General features: G+C 45.9%; 1 protein-coding gene across 19 annotated transcripts in view; it reads right to left on the reverse strand.

Moving 5' to 3' along the window:
* fhod3b (formin homology 2 domain containing 3b) overlaps positions 1-20,539 on the reverse strand; it is a 678,530-nt gene extending 657,991 nt beyond the window's left edge. For 11 of the 19 annotated variants that reach the window (XM_038796767.1, XM_038796766.1, XM_038796768.1 and 8 more), the window contains exon 1: positions 20,195-20,537. In XM_038796767.1, coding sequence (XP_038652695.1) covers positions 20,195-20,359 — 165 coding nt within the window. In that variant the 5' untranslated portion in view covers positions 20,360-20,537. Of the gene's footprint in view, positions 1-20,194 lie in introns of all 19 variants that reach the window. The other 8 variants (XM_038796754.1, XM_038796761.1, XM_038796755.1 and 5 more) reach the window with 2 other exon arrangements.
* Positions 20,540-22,148: the final 1,609 nt, after the last annotated feature.

A 22,148-nucleotide genomic window follows, 5' to 3' on the forward strand; every position in this document is an offset into this window, starting at 1 on the left:
TCTGAAAACAATGATGAGTATTAAAATCAAGATATTGCTTGAGAGCCAGTGCAATTCACTGTGTACAGAGATAATAAAAAGGGCTGGAGCGGGGGGTAGAGAAAGAGTTAATACATGGGCAGAGTTTTGAATGACTTCAGGTTTACAGGATAGAAGGTGGGAGACCAGCTAGGGAGTGCATTGGAAAAGTCTACATGCAACAAAGGCATGAAAAGGGCTTCAGCAGCGGATGACACAAATGAGGTCAGAAGCTCATCACAGGGTCAAACTTTTTTTAAAAATTTATTCGTTCATGGGATGCTGGCGTCACTGGCTGGGCCTGCATTTATTGCCCATCCCGGAGGGCATTTAAGAGTCAACCACATTGCTGTGGGGTCTGGAGTCACATGTAGGCCAGGCCAGTAAAGACAACAGATTTCCTTTCCTAAAGGACAATAGTGAACCAGATGGGTTTTTACGACAATCGACAATGGTTTCATCGTCATCATTAGATAATTTTAATTTAAAATTTTTATTGAAACGTGGCACAGAAGGTGGTGACCAGACTGAATCTCAACTGTTGCCAAGAAGGAGGATGGAATCAGCGGGAGTGGGAACCAAATCATTATCTTCCCAAGAAATATTTGCTCGCCCTGTGCTGGACATCCAATCTAGTAAATCAGCAACAGTGGAGGGGTGGAGAAGTACAGATGGATGTCAGCATAGATCAGGGGCCTCATGGTAGCATGGTGGTTAGCATCAATGCTTCACAGCTCCAGGGTCCCAGGTTCGATTCCCGGCTGGGTCACTGTCTGTGCGGAGTCTGCACGTCCTCCCCGTGTGTGCGTGGGTTTCCTCCGGGTGCTCCGGTTTCCTCCCACAGTCCAAAGATGTGCGGGTTAGGTGGATTGGCCATGCTAAATTGCCCGTAGTGTAAGGTTAATGGGGGGATTGTTGGGTTACGGGTATGTGGGTTTAAGTAGGGTGATCATTGCTCGGCACAACATCGAGGGCCGAAGGGCCTGTTCTGTGCTGTACTGTTCTATGATCTATGATAGATGTGAAATCTGTGCTTTTGGATGAAGTTACTAAGGGGCAGTGTGCAGAGGAGATATAAAAAGGGGATCAACTGGAGAATTCCTTGTGGGGGTGGGGGGCAACACCAGCAGTAATGGCAGTATGCAAAACAGAAACAGGCCATTCAGCCCAACTAGTCTGTGCCTAAATTTATGCTGAACACCAATCCCCACATCTGCTTCATCTCAGCTTTGCAGTACAAGTTTCTGTTCCCACTTCTCACACAATTGTTCCTTTTGAAAACAGCTGTGTTATTTCCCTTAACCACTTCTTGTGGTGGCAAGTTTCATATTCCAGTCATTCAAATAAAGAACATTCTTATTGTCAAAGAACAAAGAGAACACAGAACAATGAACAATACAGCACAGGAACAGTCCATTCAGCCCGCCAAGCTTGCGCAGATCGCGTGCCCTATCTAGACCAATCATCTGTATACTTCTATACCCCATCTGTTCATGTGCCTATCCAGATAAGTCTTAAAGGTTGCTAACGTATCTGCCTCAACCATGTCACTTGGTAGTGCATTCCAGGTCACCACCACCCTCAGTGTAAAAAAAAACTTCCCCTATTGGATTTAATATCACCTATGTGTTTATGGCCAAATTTTAGATTCTCAAAAGTGAAAACACTCAACATCTACCTTGTCCAACCCAATCATAATTAGGAAGTTTTTCCAAAATGAAAATCTCTGTTGTGAGGGTACTAAGGCCTCACCCTGTATATTATTATAAAACTGATATCTTGATGGCAATTTCTAAAAACTTTAAAACTGGACAAAGCCATAAAATGTCTAAAGTCATGTCTGTCTGTAACTTTCAGACAAAAAGGAGCTACTATGGCAGTATCACGGAAACATTCACCTTTGCACGGTAGCATTGTGGATAGCACAATCGCTTCACAGCTCCTGAGTCCCAGGTTCGATTCCGGCTTGGGCCACTGTCTGTGTGGAGTCTGCACATCCTCCCAGTGTGTGCGTGGGTTTCCTCCGGGTGCTCCGGTTTCCTCCCACAGTCCAAAGATGTGCAGGTTAGGTGGATTGGCCATGATAAATTGCCCTTAATGTCCAAAATTGCCCTTAGTGCTGGGTGGGGTTACTGGGTTATGGGGATAGGGTGGAGGTGTTAACCTTGGGTAGGGTGCTCTTTCAAGGAGCCGGTGCAGACTCGATGGGCCGAATGGCCTCCTTCTGCACTGTAAATTCTATGACTATGCAGACACTAAAGATCCCATGTGGACACGGGAGACCAATTTCAGAGATAACTATGCAAAGGGCATCTGCATTTCATAAGCCAGGCTACTCAGAGCCTATCCTCTAGCAGGACAAGGACCCCACAACCTTTCAAGGCTTAATGGTTAGAACATTTAACCAACTTGGGAACCCAGATAGGAGATAGCCACCGTGAACAACACTGAAGAGGTGGGATCACATGTCAAGACCTCTAGTTGATGGAACCAGTTATATTGCCTCACTGCACTGCAAATTCAGTCTGCCATTTTACCACCTACAAGCAGCCTCACAGAAAAGGGGTTCTGTCCAGATTGAATACCTGGCCCCCCATCTACACCATTTTTGCTGGAACTTCTGTACCATTGCCAAAAATACTGATTCGTTGCTCCGTGCCCCTCTAATCGTGTGATGTTGATCCCACTGGAAACGTGTATTATACAGCATCTGTTTTCAACCTGCTGCCCCCCCCATGAAGGGATACTTAATTTGATTATGATTCTGGACACAAGTGTAACAATATTTATTTTCTTCTCCATCCACATTTAACTTTAAGAGTGCACAGGAGGTAACATGTTGACCCTTGGTTCACCGTTTGAAGGTGCACAGATAAACTAACCCTTCCAGTTCATTCCATCGTGAGTTTGCTGTGGGGTTAGGGGAGGCAAATCAAGAATACCCGTTCACAAACTGGTGGCAAGAGGAAAAATCCGGGCAGTTTAAATTAACCCCACTCTTCTCCGCAACACCGTCAACCTTTCCCACTGGCTGCAATTTCAGTTCAAGTAGCATCTTTGAAAACCTGGTCTTGTGCTTCATATCCTTTATAAAGCAATGACACCAGAACCACGCACAGATGCAAGGAGGAGGGGTCCGGCCAGATGTATTAAATTCAGTAGGGAAGTTTAGCATAAACTACTACTTTTGAAATCTCATTCCCAGAAACAATTTCCATTTAATTGCTTCGGTCTCATTTGGCAGTGCATGGATGTCACTGCAATCCAACCCCACCATTCTTTATGCTGTTATAGGTTTGCTCAGACATCTGGAATTCTCATTAGTATGGTCATTCTTCATACTGGATGCCAGTTTAGCTCAGTGGGCTAGACAGCTGGTTTATAAAGCAGAACAAGGCCAGCAGCGCAGGTTCAATTCCCGTACCGGCTTGCCCAAACAGGCACCAGAACGTGGCGACTAGGGGCTTTTCACAGTAACTTCATACTTGTGACAATAAAAGATTATTATTATTAGTGATCACTGACTAACTGATGGTAACACAGCAGAGCTTGTGCTTTGTGATGGTGAGTGAACTGGAGGCCCAGTCAAAGCTGATGAGGAATTGGTCTTTGCCTGTCAAAACTGACCAGCACAGACCGATGCGAACCCAGCCAAGAGATTACACAAACAGTGAGTTTTGGGGCACTCTTTGCAGGGAGGGGGATTGGTTGGTTGTTAGAGGATTGGGCAGAAAAGTGTTATTTGTTGTACAGAATCACTAGTTATTATCTTATTAAATGACAGGCTCAAAGAAGTGCACTCCTCATTGGATCACCATCTCTTCCTCCCTCAAATCTCTTTTGTCCTTCAGTTTCTGGTCATGTCTGCCGGCGCATAGAACCTTTTGAACTCCTACTCGGAGGGGTACACCACTGATTCAGAGCGGTGTCCGAGCAGTAAATGGTGATTTCATCAACCTAGAGATCAGGCCCCATCATGGGACAGTCCCAGAAGACTTGCGGACTCTGTAGGGCATACACAAAGCATGTTGACCCACCCCTCCCGTTCAACCCCGGCTTTGTTTCAGGGTGTTCTACTCCCATTACTGCCTCAGTTTCTGCACACCCTTTGACATTGCAGCAAGGTGCATCCCAGGCGCTCCCCAGAATAGACATCATAAAAACGCCATTTCCCATCACCTCACATTGGCTGACTGGGACTCACAAAATCAAATCTGTGCACTGAGGCGCAGGAAACAAATCAGAATGTTACCATTGGGAGTTAATAAAGTTCACAAGTTTTAACAAGTCATTCCTTTGAGCCAGCAGAAAGAAATGATTAGTGATAGCAGTGTGCTACTTGATGCACAATCAATGACTACTAAAGCGAGGTTGTAGTACAACTGAAGACTTTAATAAGCTAGATGTTTCCCCAGAAGCTCAGGTACAGAAAGGAAGCATCAGGGGCAGCACGGGCTCTTACACCCCGCCTTGCAGGGCGGAGCCACCATACAGACTCGACCAATAGAAAACATACATTATCTACCAATGGTGTTCCAGCATTACTAGGTACCGTAATACCTCTACACAGACTACCACACTACTCAACAGGCCAGCATTCAGATTTGAAAAAAAAAGTAATTTGAAAATTTGCAGAAGCCATAGCATCAAATTCATTTTTTGTTATGGTGAACCTGTTCAGATATTCTGCACTAGTTATAATTACATTCAGTAATAAGTTATTGAAATAGCTTATCTTCACAGTTATGTATCAATACTTGCTTGTAACTAGACTTTGGGGCAGCAGGGTAGCATGGTGGTTAGCATAAATGTTTCACAGCTCCAGGGTCCCAGGTTCGATTCCTGGCTGGGTCACTGTCTGTGTGGAGTCTGCACGTCCTCCCCCTGTGTGCGTGGGTTTCCTCCGGGTGCTCCGGTTTCCTCCCACAGTCCAAAGATGTGCGGGTTAGGTGGATTGGCCATGCTAAATTGCCCGTAGTGACCTAATAAAAGTAAGGTTAAGGGGGGGGGTTGTTGGGTTACAGGTATAGGGTGGATACGTGGGTTTGAGTAGGGTGATCATGGCTCGGCACAACATTGAGGGCCGAAGGGCCTGTTCTGTGCTGTACTGTTCTATGTTCTATGTTTATTACCACTCCAGGCATCTAGCACCGCTACATTGCCACTCCAGATACCTAGCACTGCTTAGCGTGGGCCATTATATCAACATTTGAAGCAAATGACTCCTTGGCTGGCCTTGAGAATTAAAAAAAAAAAAAAATAGGTAGACCGTGTCGTTATGCTCTTGACGTAGCATAAACTGCTTCCTTGATGTGCAAAGGAAGGTTCAGACGTGGAGATAGCTTCAACGCGTTTATTGAACTATTAACAATTCTCCTACTTGGATTCGATTCTACTATTAATCCTTCTATAGCTACTCAGACTGATGAACCAGCCTGCTACAATCCACGTGGTGGGTGTGATGTTCAATCAACCCTGTGTCTGTACTCACTGAGTGTCTCCACTGGAAAGAGGAAGATCATGTGTGCTGTGTCCTTTATAATAGGGTTGGTGTAATGCCCCCCGTGGGTGTGTGTGTATTGTGAATGCCCATTGGTCGTGTCCTATCTTACTGACCTATTGGTTGAATGTCTGTGCGTCATGTCTCTGGTGCTCCCTCTAGTGTCTATCTAGTCTACGTGTACTTACATTAACCCCTTGTGTATTGACAGTGATGCATATCACCACAGACCATTTGACGCTACAAAAAAAAAAGGTTGTCCTGACTACTAACTCTAAGTGAAATCCACAGCCCCAACTCAAGGAGTTTCACTTGATCACAGTTCTAAATAGATGTAGAGTAAAAGCCACCAGTTTTTCCTTTTACAATTCAAAAGGCAGAATGGTCCAGAGACAGAGCCATCTACTTTACAGGTTAGGAATGTACCAGTTTTGTTCGACCTTCCTAACCGGTTATACTTCAACTGGCTGCCTTAAAGTATTGTTCGCAATAAAGCCACAAATATATTACACACTCTGTTGCATACCTCTTTTCACAAAACTCTAACCTTCGCGAAAGTATTATACCTCTGGTTTTTAACAAGTTGTTTTCCCCAGAGAGCTTAAAGTTCCTGTTGACAATGTGCCCCTCCCCCCCCAACATTGCAATGACTGCTGACACCATAACATTATCGACACGGCATGATTTAAGATTAGGAATAAAACCATGATGGATAACTCTCATCATGCCATTTTTCCATTTCATGTTCCTTTTTTCTTACATCTCAGGTTGGAATCAAGTCAACGTATTTGTTGCCTTCAGTGGAGTGTGTTTGTCGTCAAGTGTCAGAATATCAGACAAACACAATTTTTAAATTTGTAAAACTGAGGAAGGGATATTTCACCCCTGGAGTGATGACTGACCAATAGGTATCTTTAAATGAAGTTTAACACAAAATGTCACGTTTTAACCACATTAACATTAAAGAAATAGCTTTACAATTAACAGTTCTTAAATAAAAGGGAAATAAGACTTTATCTCACTCTGTACACCAGGCACTAATTCAAATTAAGCAACCCAACAACAAAATATGTTACTTGCTCAGTGTCGACACAGAGAGAAACCCTTTCAAGAGCAGATTCAGTACACTTGTGTCTCATCATACTCAAATCCTATGGCAAACAAACTGTTCAATTTAAAATCCAACAGGCTGTAAAACTACACACAGACCTGACTCCTCCTATTAATTATATCATCTGTACTCCACTATGTTTCATGACCTGCTTAGCTGGGACTAAACACAACTCCCTCAAATTATCTACACACAGGGAATCTCCTGCAATCAAACAATGTTCTATTAGTAATTACCTCACCTAGGAGGCGACACAGTGGTTAGCACTGATGACTACAGCACTAAGAACCTGGATTCGATCCCAGCCCTGGCCACTGTTGGTGTGGAGTTTGCACATTCTCTGTGTCTACATGGGTTTCACCCCCACAACACAGATGTTTAGGTTAGGTGGATTGGCCAGGCTAAAATTCCCCTTAATTGGAAAATAAAATAATTGGGTACTATTTTAAAAAGTAATTACCTCCCATTGAGACTCCTTAATTACAGCTTTAGCAGATATGCCACCTGTATGTATTTCAATGACATTATTCTGTACCAATTTCTACATTCATCACACAAGTGTCATGATAGGGAGATACGAGGACTTGGGTCCAGAAATGGGGTCCATGATGCAGAGGGCAATTTAGGGGTTAAATAGACAGAAGGAAAAGACTGCGGCAACAGAATCAGAGGGATACCCCCTCAGCCTGAGCTACCTGGTCCTATTCAGCCTTAACTTTATTTGTGGGAATGCACAGGATGCCACTGTTCAGCCAGGATGCTCCACTCAAGATCCATTGTCATTGGGGACAAGCTTATTTGACCTACCATTATCCCATCAGAGTCTGATTGCGTCTTTGTCTGTTAATGGAAGGTTAGTTTCATAAAAATAGTAGTAATCTTCATTAGTGTCACAAGTAGGCTTACATTAACACTGCAATGAGGTTACTGTGAAAAGCCCCTAATCACCACACTCCGACGCCTGTTTGGGTACAGAGGGAAAATTCAGAATGCCCAATTCATCTAACTAGCACATCTTTTGGGATTGTGGGAAGAAACCAGAGCACCCGGAGGAAACCCATGTAGAAACGGGGAGGACGTGAAGACTCCGCACAGACAGTGACCCACGCTGGGAATCGAATTCGGGGAATGGGCAATCTGCCAAGTTAACAAGGGATTCAGTCTGACCATTTGAGGGGAGAACCTTTGTTTGAGGGGTGAGTGGAGTTTAGATAGAGAAATAAAAAAGGTGGTTTAAAAACAGTTACAGGAGATAGCTGTGGAAACCAACCAGAGAGATCATGAAAGTTGCCATTGAGGCAGACTTTGGGAAAGGGTTCAGATGAATGCCTCTATCAGAAGAAAAGTTGCTTTGTAAATGTAAGAATTGCCTTTGATTGCCTGTGAAAGTGGCACGAGAGTAGCATGTTCAGTTGCAGGTGTTGTCAAATGGGAACTAGCGTGTTAAGGTTAAGAAACTATATGTAATATTAGAGTTGAACTAAAAGTTTAAATATAGTTTTATTTATTTTAATAAAGTTTGTTTCTAAAATGACCAAGCCCTGTTTCTCATATTATCACTCCTGGAATAAATAAATCTTTCCACACCACCATAACACTGGCATATGGTTCAGTCTCTTAGCCACTGTTGTGAACTGACTAGGTGCCCATAAGAAATATAACATTCAAGTCTGAAGACATGAAATCCTGTCAGTCAGTTTCTATAGGGATTGCAACAACATATTCATTAACAGCCTTTTGCTAGTTTTGTGACCATTATCCCGCATGAACACACCAATTGGATTAGGTTTTTTTTTATTGCCATGTGTACCGAGGTAGTGAAAAGTATTGTTCCGCGTACAGCCCAGGCAGATCATTCCATACATAAAAAACATAAATACACACTGTAAATACATAGAGAGGCATTGGGTGAAGCACACATGTGTAGTACTCAGTCGAGAAGGATGTGCGAAGAGATCCTATCAGCCCTTAAGAGGGTGGTTTAGGAGTCTAGTAACAGAGGGGAAGAAACTGTTTTTGAATTGGTTAGTGCGTGTTGAGAGATTTTTCCAATTTCTTCCATCGGGCAGGAGATACAAGAGGTGGGAGTTGTCTTTGATTATGCTTCCCGCTTTCCCAAGGCAGCGGGAGGTGTAGACAGAGTCAATGGATGGGAGGCGAGTTCGCATGGACTAGGCCGTGTTCACAACTGTAGTTTCTTAATTCCCTACTCTCCCTGGATTATGTGACTGAGTGCAAGTGACTCCTGGAGTTTGTGCCACTAAGCCACCTCATAAGAAGCATGCTTCACCCAATCAGCGATCCTCTTTGACTTCAGCTTTCATGATTTTGCAGCTTTTCAACGAAGGGCCAAGAGGGACCCTCTCTCTGTTGCATTTTCTTTTCCATTTACCTGCTTCATCAGGTATATTCCATTTAAAATTATGCATAATTGCAGAACAGAGGTGGTTTTCCTACTGCAAGATGTGTGAAGGTGGTTGAAGGAGTGAGCATTCATTGACACAACAGGAAAACACAGAGCAAGTTAAAGTAAAGATCAGAGGACCCGCAATGGCATAAATATTGCTCTAACCCATTCTACTGAATTATTGCATGTCATTTGCTTTATGTAACTTCCAATACTCCAAATATGTGGAGGTTAGACTGTAGATTTAAAGTATTACCAGCACTAAATTCTGTGCCAACACCTTTCTCTTTAAGCTGTTAGTCTGCTCAACGATAGAAAAAAGGAACCTTCACTTGGTTGATAGAAACATAGGTGCAGGAGTAGCCCATTCGGCCCTTCGAGCCTGCACCACCTTTCAATATCATGCAAACTCACTCCAGCTTTCTCTCCATACCCCTTGATCCCTTTAGATGCAAGGGCCATGTCCAGCTCCCACTTGAATACATCCAACGAACTCGCCCCAGCAACTTTCTGTTGTCGAGATTTCCACAGGCTCTCAACTCAGAAGACATTCTTCCTCATCTCAGTGCTGAATGGCTTACCCCTTATTCTTAGGCCGTGACCACCTAGTTCTGGACATCCCCAACATCAGGAACATTCTTCAAAAATGAAGGCCGCATCTAGCCAGCCCAGTCCCATCAGGATTTTATATGTTTCTATGAGATGTGCTGCGACCAGGATTTGTGACACCATGAAGAAAGTGTTGTAATACACGCATACACAAGGGAATACTGCCCATCATGCATAGTATTCATGATAACTTTACAAAACAAAAATCTTTTTTTAAAAAAAACAATGAAATTGTTTTGGAAAATTTGACCTTGTGCTTTTCCCTTTTCCCCCCCAATGTCATTCAAACAGGCAAGTGAGTCAAGGCCCTAAAGATTGTTCTCTTGTGGCTTGGATACTATGAAAACATTTAGTAAACATATTTACAATTTAATGGCATGGCTGTCACTAGCTGGCATTGAAAACAATGGAGAACGCCATTGCCTTTCTGCAAATTTTTTAAAAATGTTGAAGCCTGGGCAAAATGAGTTTTATCTGCCAGCTCTTGTTATTACTGATGCCAAGTGAAAATCTAGGCCAATGTTATTTTATAAGGACAGCTGTTGAGAGACTTCAAGACTCCAGTGGGGTATTTTTACAGCCTTGCACCAGTCCTCTCTCTCTCTTCTCTTCCTTTCCTTTCCTCCCCCCCCCCCCCCCCCCCCAAATCATCCCCATCATATTTTCAGGCAGGGAGCATTTAAAATAAATGGGGTAGCTGGTGCACCACATTCCTACCCAGCCCTCACACGCTTAGAGCAATTGAAGTCTTCGCCAATTAGTGACCAGTCAATAGACTACTTCCTTCCCCACTGCAATAATACATATAGCTGGGGAAGCCATAATGAAGGAAGCCAGCCCACTACGTCACCATCTCAGGTGAAAAAGAGAGAGATCAGAGAATACCAACGTTGGCAGGGTTCTCTGCCCATCATGATCATGCACTCCTCAGAAAGACCTTACCCCCACTTTTCCCCAGCCCCAAAACCTGAACCCCATTCGTGTCTGTCCTTCCCTTGGCTCCTCTCTCCCTGGTGAACCCAGGTCTTGCATCTATGTCCAGTAACCATGGATCTTCACAGAGGTGCTGGCAGATCCAGCAGTGGTCATTGCAGAGTCCTGAGGCTGCAGGGACTACTCCGTTGTCAGTCCATCAGATTGGCCAGCCACCCGAGTATGGAACTTCCTTTCTCAGGGGGTGGAAGCCCTACAATTGCCTCCTTAAGGTCACCCCTAGCATAGAAACACTGTGGGGCAGCCTTTTTTGAAGTAGGTCAGCTCATGGCCAACCTTTCTACCAAGTGGAGCAATGAATGTGCGCCCTCCTGACATTTTGAAGTCCATTATAAAAGGCTCAATAACAGAACACTTGAAAAGCAGTGACATGAAAAGACAGTCAGTATGGATTTGCAAAAGGAAAATCATGTGCTTGACAAACCTACTGAGGATGTCCAGAGAAGAGTTGATGAAGGGGAGCTTGTGGTTTACTTGGATTTTCGAAAGGCTTTCAACAAGATCCCACAGGTCTCGTTTGTAAAATTAACATGCAAGGGATTGGGGGGTAGTGTATGGAGTTGGATAGAAAACTGGTTGGCAAACAAAAAACAAAGAATAGAAAGAAATGAGTCTTAGAATTTCTCCAAATTTGCAGAGGAGGGAAATGATACGTTAGCCTTTATAGTGAGAGGATTAGTGTACAAGAACAGGATGTCTTGCTGCAATTATACAGGGCCTTGGTGAAACCACACCTGGAATATTGCATGCAGCTTTGGTCTCCTTATTGGAAGAAGGATGTTCTTACTCTGGAGGGAATGCAGCGAAGGTTTGCAAGACTGATTCCTGGAATTGTGATACTGGCATACAAGGAGAGATCGCGTCTGTTCGGATTGCATTCACTAAGAGTTTAGATTAGAAGAATGAGAGGGGTTTCGCAGAAACCTATAAAAATTCTGATCTATAAAGTTTGAACAGGACTAGATGGTGTTGTGTTCTGTGACCTTGTCATTGAAATGATGCACATAGAACTGCTGGTGACTTAACTAGAATGAGGTTTATTGATGAATAGTGGAAAACAACAAACAGAAGACTACACAGGCTAGGCTACTGGAATTCTCTGGGTGCTCACTGACTGTCCTGTTGTACGTCTTACTACCAACTGGTGATAGTCGGATGTCACATGACTGATGTCTGACGCCACCATCTGGCTGGAGGTTGCTTTGCTAACTATATACAATATTATTCACAGGCATATCACCACAGACAGGGTATATGCAGGAAGGATGTTCCCAATGGCAGGGGTGTCCAGAACCAGGGGTCACAGTCAACAGATGCAGGATAAACCATTTAGGACCGAGGAGGAGGAGAAATTCCTTCACCCAGAGGCTGGTGAGCTTATGGAAATCACTACCACAGAAAGCAGTGGAGGCCAAAAGAGCTGATGTTTTCAAGAAGTCAGATAAAGCTCTTGGGGTTAAAGGAATCAAGTGACATTGGGAGGGGGTAAAAAAAAAATACAGTAACAGATTACTGAGTTGGATGATCAGCCACGATCATACGAAAGGTGGAGCAGGCTCAAAACGGCAATCGTATTTGCTCCATTGGAATAATTAATTCAAAGGATATCATTCTCAGACCCCTTTGTCAACAACCAATTCCCTGAAAAAGAACTCACCTTACAAGCAATTAATCGAAACGTTAATTGCAAAACAAAAGGCTGCAGCAACTAGCAACCCCAGTACTGATCAGCGTCCTTTTCCCTACTCTCTTCTCCCCTCCCCCCCCCCCCCCCCGCCATGTTTTTACTGTGAGTACAAGGAAAGTCATGAGAGTAAGATTAATGGTCCAGTGAGAGCAGCCCCCCCCCCCCCCCACATTGAAAATTAGCCTGCTATCATTCAACATCAGTGTTCTCAAAAAGAAAAATGGCTACATAAGCAAAGGATGAATAATGTGCGGGAAGAAGGCGAGGAAAAGCCCACAAGGAGTCAACACTTTGGGTGGTGGCAGATTAGAACCACAATGACTGAATGTGCTCCAGTTACTTGATGTGGCATTAATCAGTGTAAGGCTGGACGTTTAGATGGTGGGTGTTATATTGTAGTAGCCCATTTCAATGTAGGGAGGACATGTGGAATGCAGACTGACATTTTCCTCCGTCCTATCACAATTATAAAATTACACACACACGCACGTAGTGAAAACATATAGGAGCTCTTTCACCGCTAAACTATCTGCTGCCCTCCTCCAGATTTCCTTGTCCAAACAACCTCATCTCTCAACATATATTATCTGCTTCAGGCATCGGTGATCGCTGACCCAATTGTTTTAAGAAGTGCTGTCCAATATTAAAGCCAGTGACAAGAGTTAACACAAATACCTTTAATGAGCTCTCCTCCTCTCTGCAAAAACAATCCCATTTGCAGCAGCTTCTGTAGCAACAGCCCCAGCTCCTTCCACTATTGCTGGCCCACCTCCCTCAACATGAATAATGTGCCTATCCAAAGCTTTCTGCCCATCAACATCCCTGATGAGATGATTATTTTGTACAGGGTAGTGCTACTGCGGTGCGGCACGGTGGCGCAGTAGTTAGCACTGCTGTCTCAGTGCCAGAGACACAGGTTCAATCCCGGCCCACTGTGCGCGCAGTTTGCACATTCTCCCAGTGTCTGCGTGGGTTTCACCCCCCACAACCCAAAGATGTGCAGGGTAGGTGGATTGGCCACGCTAAATTGCCCCTTAATTGGAAAAACTTTGGGGTATTCTAAATTTTCAAGTGAAATGTAATTTCAATGAAGGAAACATCAAGTAAATCAAAAATCCTGATCTCCGTTACATTCTCCCCAGTTATTTCTGATCCGTACAATTCCGCAGCGTAATGAGTCCTCCCCCAACTGTCTCCCATGTTCTGTTCAAGGGCCTGAATTATGTGTAATTTTACAGCTCCCAGCACCTCTCTGGCACCAGTCTTAGTTCATTATGTGCAAGTGTGCCCAGAGTGTTCGTAAGAGTCATGTACAAAATGCATCACACATTATTGCAATACTGCCCTAAATCGACATGCTCTTGGCAAAAGGAGGCTCATTGGTCACTTGAGGTTAAACCCCCCCCCCCCCCCCCCCCCAGATGATATTCCATTCTCCATGCAGTCAAATGACAAGCCAATTCAGCACCATACAGCCATTAAATTGGATTTGTTTTTTGCTTAATAGTACTTCACAACACTGGATCTTTCTTCACCAAGTCACCATTTGTCATTTGAATGACTTCTATAAAATTAAACAAACGTAAAGCAGGTTGCTGACCCAATACCATCCATTTTACCCGACTCTACTCTTCCAGCTGTTGCAGACTTCTACAGCCTGTATCCTATCCAGCGCTAAGTGCGGCTCATCCAGCATCCTGGTCTCAAATCTCTCACTTAAGTTTCTGCGTATTTAATTCAGGCTAACCTCTTCCCACACCCTCCATCGTAGCTTTGTGTCCCTAACTTCTTGCACTCTCCCAAACCTTCCCTTTACCCCCAAATGTCATCTATGCTTCAGAAACCCCCAAGGCCAAGTCTGAAATCTCCCTAAAAATTCTCCTGCCTTGATGCTCTTAAGACTCACTAAAAATCCACCTCGAAGAAAGCAGTGGCTATCCCCAATGTCAGCTGCGTTGGACCAGTGTCTTCCCCACCCGTCGCACTAAAACATCACGAGAAAGAGATGAATGAGCCGACACATTTGGCGAAACAAGACAAAGGAATTAACAATTACTTAATGAGAGACTACCAAGGTGTAGAGGAAGTGAGTGAATACCCACAGATCCCCAAAAGGTTGCAGGACAGGTCAATAAAAGATGGTTACAAAGGCATATCGGGGCAGCATGACAGCACAGTGGTTAGCACTGTTTCTTCGCAGCGCCAGGGTCCCAGGTTCGGTTCCCGACTTGGGTCACTGTCTGTGTGGAGTCTGAACGTTCTCCCCGTGTCTGCGTGGGTTTCCTCCCAGGTGCTCTGGTTTCCTACCACAGTCCAAAGACGTGCAGGTTAGTTGGATTTGCTATGCTAAATTGCTCCTTTCCAAAAAGGTTGGGTGGGGTTACTGGGTTGCAGGGATGGGGTGTGGAGGTGTGGGTTTGGGTGGGGTGCTCTTTCCAAGGGCCGGTGCAGTCTTGATAGGCTGAATGGCCTCCTTCTGCACTGTAAACTCTATGATTCTGTGAGATCGAATCCTTTCCTTTCTTAGTCGAGGGCCCACCACCAATTCTCCCATGAGAATGGCGGACCACTGGTGCCCACAATCTCACATTTGTGATCTTGTACCTCCTTCCCATCTGTAAGTCACAACCTCATTGAAAGCAATGCTATCAAAATGCCTCAAAAGTAAAAAAGAAAATTGCACACCAATGATGTTGACATCAATTTGTCAACAATAGCTGAGCCAAGCAAAAGAACCCAGGTTCGATTCCTCTTTTGTGTAGCGTTGGAATCTCAGCGAAGGTGGGAGAGCCACAATTAGCCTTAGCACCTCAAGTTAGGATGGGAGAAGATCCTTTACTCAGTAACCCTGCAGTAACTTTTGAACGGTGCACGCACAAATTGATGAGAGATTTCAATATCTTCTCCAGACAATATTTACTCTATAGGGTCAATCAATAAATGGCCATTTCAGCAAGGTACTGCATAACCGAGTGAAACTACAACAAATTTCTGAAAGATGAACTTCAGAAACTTCAATGAGAAAAGTCAAGCCGATAGTTTTAATAAAGGGCTTTCGGTACAGCTATGGATGCTGGGATAGCCAAACCGCCATAAGAATTCTTGTTTTCTCACTTTACAACAAGTACAAAAGCAATGGACAGAGACATCCACATCTTAAAAACAGCTCTACTTTGATGAAGAACAAACTATGAACAATGATCTCCTGCTTTGAAATGCAATTTTTAACTATTTGAATTGCGAAGACCATTTCAAACTCTTGATGGCAATACAGGTCTATTTGAGCTTAAAAAAAAGTCCTCCAAAAGAACAAAATTCTTAGATGTGCATATCACCAGCATAGCTGCATTTATAGACTATCCCTGGATGTCCCAAGGCAGTGCCTTTGTCTTAGAACATAGAACATAGAACAGTACAGCACAGAACAGGCCCTTCGGCCCTCAATGTTGTGCCAAGCCATGATCACCCCACTCAAACCCACGTATCCACCCTATACCCGTAACCCAACAACCCCCCCTTAACCTTACTTTTATTAGGACACTACGGGCAATTTAGCATGGCCAATCCACCTAACCCGCACATCTTTTGGACTGTGGGAGGAAACCGGAGCACCCGGAGGAAACCCACGCACACAGGGGGAGGACGTGCAGACTCCACACAGACAGTGACCCAGCCGGGAATCGAACCTAGGACCCTGGAGCTGTGAAGCATTTATGCTAACCACCATGCTACCCTGCTGCCCCAAACTCTTGAACTGTTCCAATCTTGTATGGACCATCCATGGGGTTCCATGTCAGTGTTGGGTAGCAAATTTCTACATCACAGCCAATACCCCTCCTGGGGAGCACTGTGAGCTCCCCAAAACATCTCCAAATGGTCGCATGTGATTATATTTTAGGCAGACTCCCCTCAGCTCATTTTCAACAATAGATGATGTGTGGAGATACTTAATGTGAGTGGGGAGCATGTAATCGAATATCTCATACCTATGGTTTTTAATTTACATAGTATGCTAAACAAGTCCCAAGTTGTGGTGCAGTGGTTAGCACTGCTGCCTCAAGGCACCAAGGACCCGAGTACGATCCCAGCCCTGGGTAACTGCCCATGTGAAAGTTTGCACATTATCGCACATTAGGGGCAGCACAGTAGCATGGTGGTTAGCATAAATGCTTCACAGCTCCAGGGTCCCAGGTTCGGTTCCCGGCTGGGTCACTGTCTGTGCGGAGTCTGCACGTCCTCCCAGTGTGTGCGTGGGTTTCCTCCGGGTGCTCCGGTTTCCTCCCACAGTCCAAAGATGTGCGGGTTAGGTGGATTGGCCATGCTAAATTGCCCGTAGTGTCCTAAAAAAAAGTAAGGTTAAGGGGGTGGGGTTGTTGGGTTACGGGTATGGGGTGGATACGTGGGTTTGAGTAGGGTGATCATTGCTCGGCACAACATCGAGGGCCGAAGGGCCTGTTCTGTGCTGTTCTATGTTCTATCTCAGTGTCTGCGTGGGTCTCACCTCCTCAACCAAAAGATGTGTGGTGCAGGTGGAGTCGCCATGCTAAATTTGGGAGTGCCGGTATCACAGCGGTTAGCATTGTTGCTTCACAGCGCCAGGGTCCCAGGTTCAATCCCCTGCTGGGTCACTGTCTGTGCAGAGCCTGCACGTTCTCCCAGTGTATGCGTGGGTTTCCTCCCACAGTCCAAAGATGTGCAGGTCAGAGGTGGATTGGCCTTGATAAATTGCCCTTAGTGACCAAAAAAGGTTAGGAGGGGTTTTTGGGTTACAGGAATAGGGTGCACGTGGGGGCTTAAGTGGGTCGGTGCAGACTTGATGGGCCGAATGGCCCCCTTCTGCACCGTACGTTCTATGTTCATAGTGCCAAGGACCTGGGTTTGATTCCCGGCTTGGGTCACTGTCTGTGTGGAGTTTGCACATTCTCCCAGTGTCAGCATAGGTTTCCTGCCATGCTCCAGGTTCCTCCCACAAAGGCCCGAAAGACGTGCTATTCGGCGAATTGAATATTCTGAATTCTTCCTCAGTGTACTCGAACTGGTGCAGGAGTGTGCCGACCAGGGGATTTTCACAGTAACTTCATTGCAGTGTTAATGTAAGCCTACTTGTGACACTAAATTATAATTTCCCATTAATTGGCAAAATTAAAAACAAGTTCCAAGTCATTTCAGTCAGGGGCAGATGAAATAAAATACATTAAAATGGAGGAAACTAGATGGGCAACCAAAAGAGGCTGGTTTTAAGGTAGTGTCTTAAAAGGAGGAGGAGACTTGCAATGGTGGGATGAGGCGGGAAAATATACAAAGGGATGCAGTCAGAGGAACAATGTTTGTAGAACAGGGTACAAAGGCATAAAAGTTAAACATGCTTGTAACTGCATCATAGAAGGAAAAGCACAGGAACAGTCCCTTCAGCCCTCCAAGCCTGTACTGGTCGTGATACCACCCTTGGCCAAAACCCTCAAGAACAAATAATGCCTTTCTGGATCACTCGTGACCAAACGCAGACATGCTTAAGACCCGCAACCACACCGGACCCTCAACAATGAGGGCAAGTGCCTGGCACACAATCCAAGACCAAAATAATGCCCTCATGACCAAATATGTAGTAGTTATTTTCTCCTGGTAAAAAAAGCACACTTCCATACGGCCGAGGTGACAAGCCTTCACAACTTAATTGAAGCAAGTTTGCATCAAGAGTAATATCCCTTCACTTAAAAGAATCCTGAGCAGATAACCTGGAGCATTCACATAACGTTGCAAATGGGAAAAGAATTAAAGGCCTTTTAAAAGATGTATTTGCGTTGGCGAGGTGTGAAACAATGCTGACAGCACACAATGTATGCCCCAACTCTGGGCGTGCAGCCTCAGAGGGCGTTAAGCGACTGTTTAAATGGATACTGGAACAATGCATGCCATGATTGCCACCTCAAGGGTCACCACACATATTGAAACAACAGTCTGGCAGATTCAGTGACCGTGTTTCGAGAATGAAAAAAAATATCAAAGGGATGTTTTCCTAGTTACCTGCACCCATTGGAGGTTGGGAACGTGTGGTTGTACAAGTATGAGGTGCCAACCAGCGTGCAAGCTAAAAATAGTCATTCCTCAGATGAAACCAAAGTCAGTCACTCGGAACGACCACGTGGTTGGTTGTCAATTCGGGACATTGGTGAGAAAGTCGGAATCATAGTGGGCAGGACTAACTCAGGGAAACGTGATCGGGATTAGAAGAGACCGCGATCAGACTTAATTAAGATGTGGAGACTTAATTAAAACAGTGGAGCAGCTACAACGGGGGGGGGGGGGGTCACTTCACAAAAACATGAGAAGGATGAGTTCCTTCCCTCCCCATTCATGCACAGTTCCCCATGTTACACCCCCCAAGGTAGTCCTCTAGGAAGCAGCCCGGTACCTATGCAATGTACCCCCCAAACACACACAGCCCGAGCTGCTACAGGAACTGCTGCCGATTGAGATTCCCCCTCCCCCCCATCCCACCCAAGGGGCCGGCACCCGCACTGCGGTACCCCCGCAGCTTGGAATTCCACACCAACATACGGACCAATACCAGCTTCCCAGTCTACAGGTGACACCAGACTCGGCAGGTATCACCCCACCCCCTCCGCCAGCCAAAACAAGCACTCCAGTCTCAGAGACAGCACCCCCACCCACCCAACGCAACTAACCGATTACAGTTAACCGCCCCTTCACGGATCAATTACACCCCTCACACCTAATCAGTTACAGCCCCCTCCCCATGTTATACCCCCAACTAATCAGTTACAGCCCCCTCCCCATGTTACATCCCCCCAACTAATCAGTTACAGCCCCCTCCCCATGTTACATCCCCCCCCCAACTAATCAGTTACAGCCCCCTCCCCATGTTACATCCCCCAACTAATCAGTTACAGCCCCCTCCCCATGTTACACCCCCCCAACTAATCAGTTACAGCCCCCTCCCCATGTTACATCCCCCCCCAACTAATCAGTTACAGCCCCCTCCCCATGATACATCCCCCAACTAATCAGTCACAGCCCCCTCCCCATGTTACATCCCCCCAACTAATCGGTCACACCCCCCTCCATGTTACATCCCCCCCAACTAATCAGTTACAGCCCCCTCCCCATATTACATCCCCCCCCAACTAATCAGTTACAGCCCCCTCCCCATGTTACATCCCCCCCCAACTAATCAGTCACAGCCCCCTCCCCATGTTACACCCCCCCAACTAATCAGTTACAGCCCCCTCCCCATGTTACATCCCCCTCCCCATGATACATCCCCCAACTAATCAGTCACAGCCCCCTCCCCATGTTACATCCCCCCCCAACTAATCGGTCACACCCCCCTCCCCATGTTACATCCCCCCCCCAACTAATCAGTTACAGCCCCCTCCCCATGTTACACCCCCCAACTAATCAGTCACAGCCCCCTCCCCATGTTACACCCCCCAATTAATCAGTCACAGCCCCCTCCCCATGTTACACCCCAAATAATCAGTCACAGCCCCCCTCCCCAAGTTACACCCGCCAACTAATAAATTACAGCCAACCCCCTCCCCATGTTATACCCCCAACTAAATCAATGTTACACCCCCCAACTAATCATTACAGCCCCCCTCCCCAAGTTACAGCCCCCTCCCCATGTTATACCCCCAGCCCCCTCCCCATGTTATACCCCCGACTAAATAAATATTACACCCCCCCCCCAACTAATCATTACAGCCCCACCCGCTAATCAATTATTACCCCGCCACCCCTGCCCCATGTTCCACACAAACAGGACTGATCAATAACTCCCACCTCCTCCGACAAGCGGAGCCTTTCTCCCCGGCTGACCGGTTGGGTGTGTGGCCCCGGTGTCCTTACCTTGTGCGGAGCCTGGAGCAGTCGGTGCAGTCCCGCGATCTGATTGATGAGCGAGATGTCCTCTCGGAAAGTGTAGAGCGGGGGCCGGGTGGGCTCCGGGAAGTTGGTGCTGTTGAACGGATCGGTGTCGTCGAGGAACTGGACCCTGCAGACCAAGGTGGCCATGGCCTGTCCATAAACAGAGAGAGGGAGAGAGAGAGGAGCCAGTTACACAGACGCTGCCGCCAGCCCTTACTGCAGTCTGCAGGACGATTCCCTCCGCTCCTGGGCAAGCTGCAGATTCTTCAGCTCTCGCTTCAGCTGCTGTTTCTTAGGTCCAGAGAGAGAGAGAGAGAGAGACGGGTGAAGAGCTCCCCCTCCATCCATCCATCACCCCCCCACTCCCTCTCTCTGCAGGAGAGCACAGAAGCGGCTCCGGCACCGTCTGCCCAGACACTGGTACCGACTGTCCAGCGCCCCCAGCTGTTAAACTCGGAGAGACTCGGGAGAGAGTCTCCCAGCCTCCGCCACATTGATCAAAGTGAATGAACTAAAACCGGCTCTGAGTTCGCATTGCTACCTTCCGCGGTCAATGGGACCCGTCCTGATCCCTGAAAGGATCTTCATTCGCTCACCCCCCCCCCCCCCCCCCCCCCCAAAACATTACACAAAAGATCAATTCTGCACTAGATTCTAATTCATCATTTGGGAAGAAGTCTCATGTGTTTATTCCGCCGAATTGTATTTATTTTTAAAATGGGAGAAAAATGTCCAAGATCAGTTTTTTTTATTTGGTGGGGGGGGGGGTTTGAAATGCAAAGTAAAGTGTTGGATTGACTGGCAGGTGTTCAGGCTGGGATATCAGACTGAGGGAATTGAACACACTCCACTATTGTTGCACTTACATCAAATTTAAGCATTTACCATTCCAGATAACTTGGAACATTTGAGATCGATTTGGATTGAATGTTGATTTATAAACTTTTTTTTTGGGGGGGGGGGGGGTATGTGTTTGTGGAGGCAGCGACTGGTGGTCTTGTGTTTAGGCATTCACCACCACCGAGTGCCAGGCTGCAGGACACTGTGCTAGAGCGGGAAGGGGAATAAGTACGGTCATTGCACCATCAAGAAATAGCCCTCGTGTCTGCCATTATCCAGTTAGTGATGGGTCAACAGTTACCAATAATCCCAAGATTCAAAATGACCAGTCACCCACACTGTTTGCACCATCTAGTGGCAGTGTGCGTAAGTGCCATTGGAAATGAACCAGGCTATTTCGTCCACCTTTGCAGAGTAAAATACAACAGTACCCTTTAGAACAATCTTTTTGCTGACTGTACCCTGATTTTATCCAGATTTTCTTACCCATCCTTAATGCCCCCTGCCCTCGATGCTACATGACTGCCTAAATTCTGATGTGTTCGGCAGGTTGGTTCGATGTGGACTGCACTCCATGATGGGAAGTTAGAAACAGACATCTAACACTGGAGAAGATCCAACACTGTTTTATTCAACTATAGAACTGCTATACATATTCAGCTGTGAGTCGACACTGTACTGATCTGACTGGTGACCTTGTAGTAGCCTGACCAGACTTACTAGCTACCGCATGGTGTTTGCACTTGCTAGCTCGTGGGCTCGGATTGTCTCAGTAGCTGGGTCCCGAGAGAGCAGGAAACCTAATACCCTCTGGCTTTATAGCGGTAGTGTCCTGTCTGCTGATTGGCTGTACTGTGTTGTATACTTACCGGTCATCCTATGTGTCAATCACTGCCCCTGTCTGCTTCTCATTATATACACACACGAGTGGATATTATGACATTCAATGTTCATTCTCCCCCTCAAAAAAAAACACAGACACGCTTCTGCATTTTATCTCGCCATGTGCCATCCACTTCTGGTGCAAAACAGACCGTTTGGCCCAACACTGGTGTTGACGCGCCACAAAACTCTCCTTCAACGAACCCAATTAACA

The sequence above is a fragment of the Scyliorhinus canicula genome, chromosome 5 (genome assembly GCF_902713615.1).
Source record: "Scyliorhinus canicula chromosome 5, sScyCan1.1, whole genome shotgun sequence".
NCBI lineage: Eukaryota > Metazoa > Chordata > Chondrichthyes > Carcharhiniformes > Scyliorhinidae > Scyliorhinus > Scyliorhinus canicula.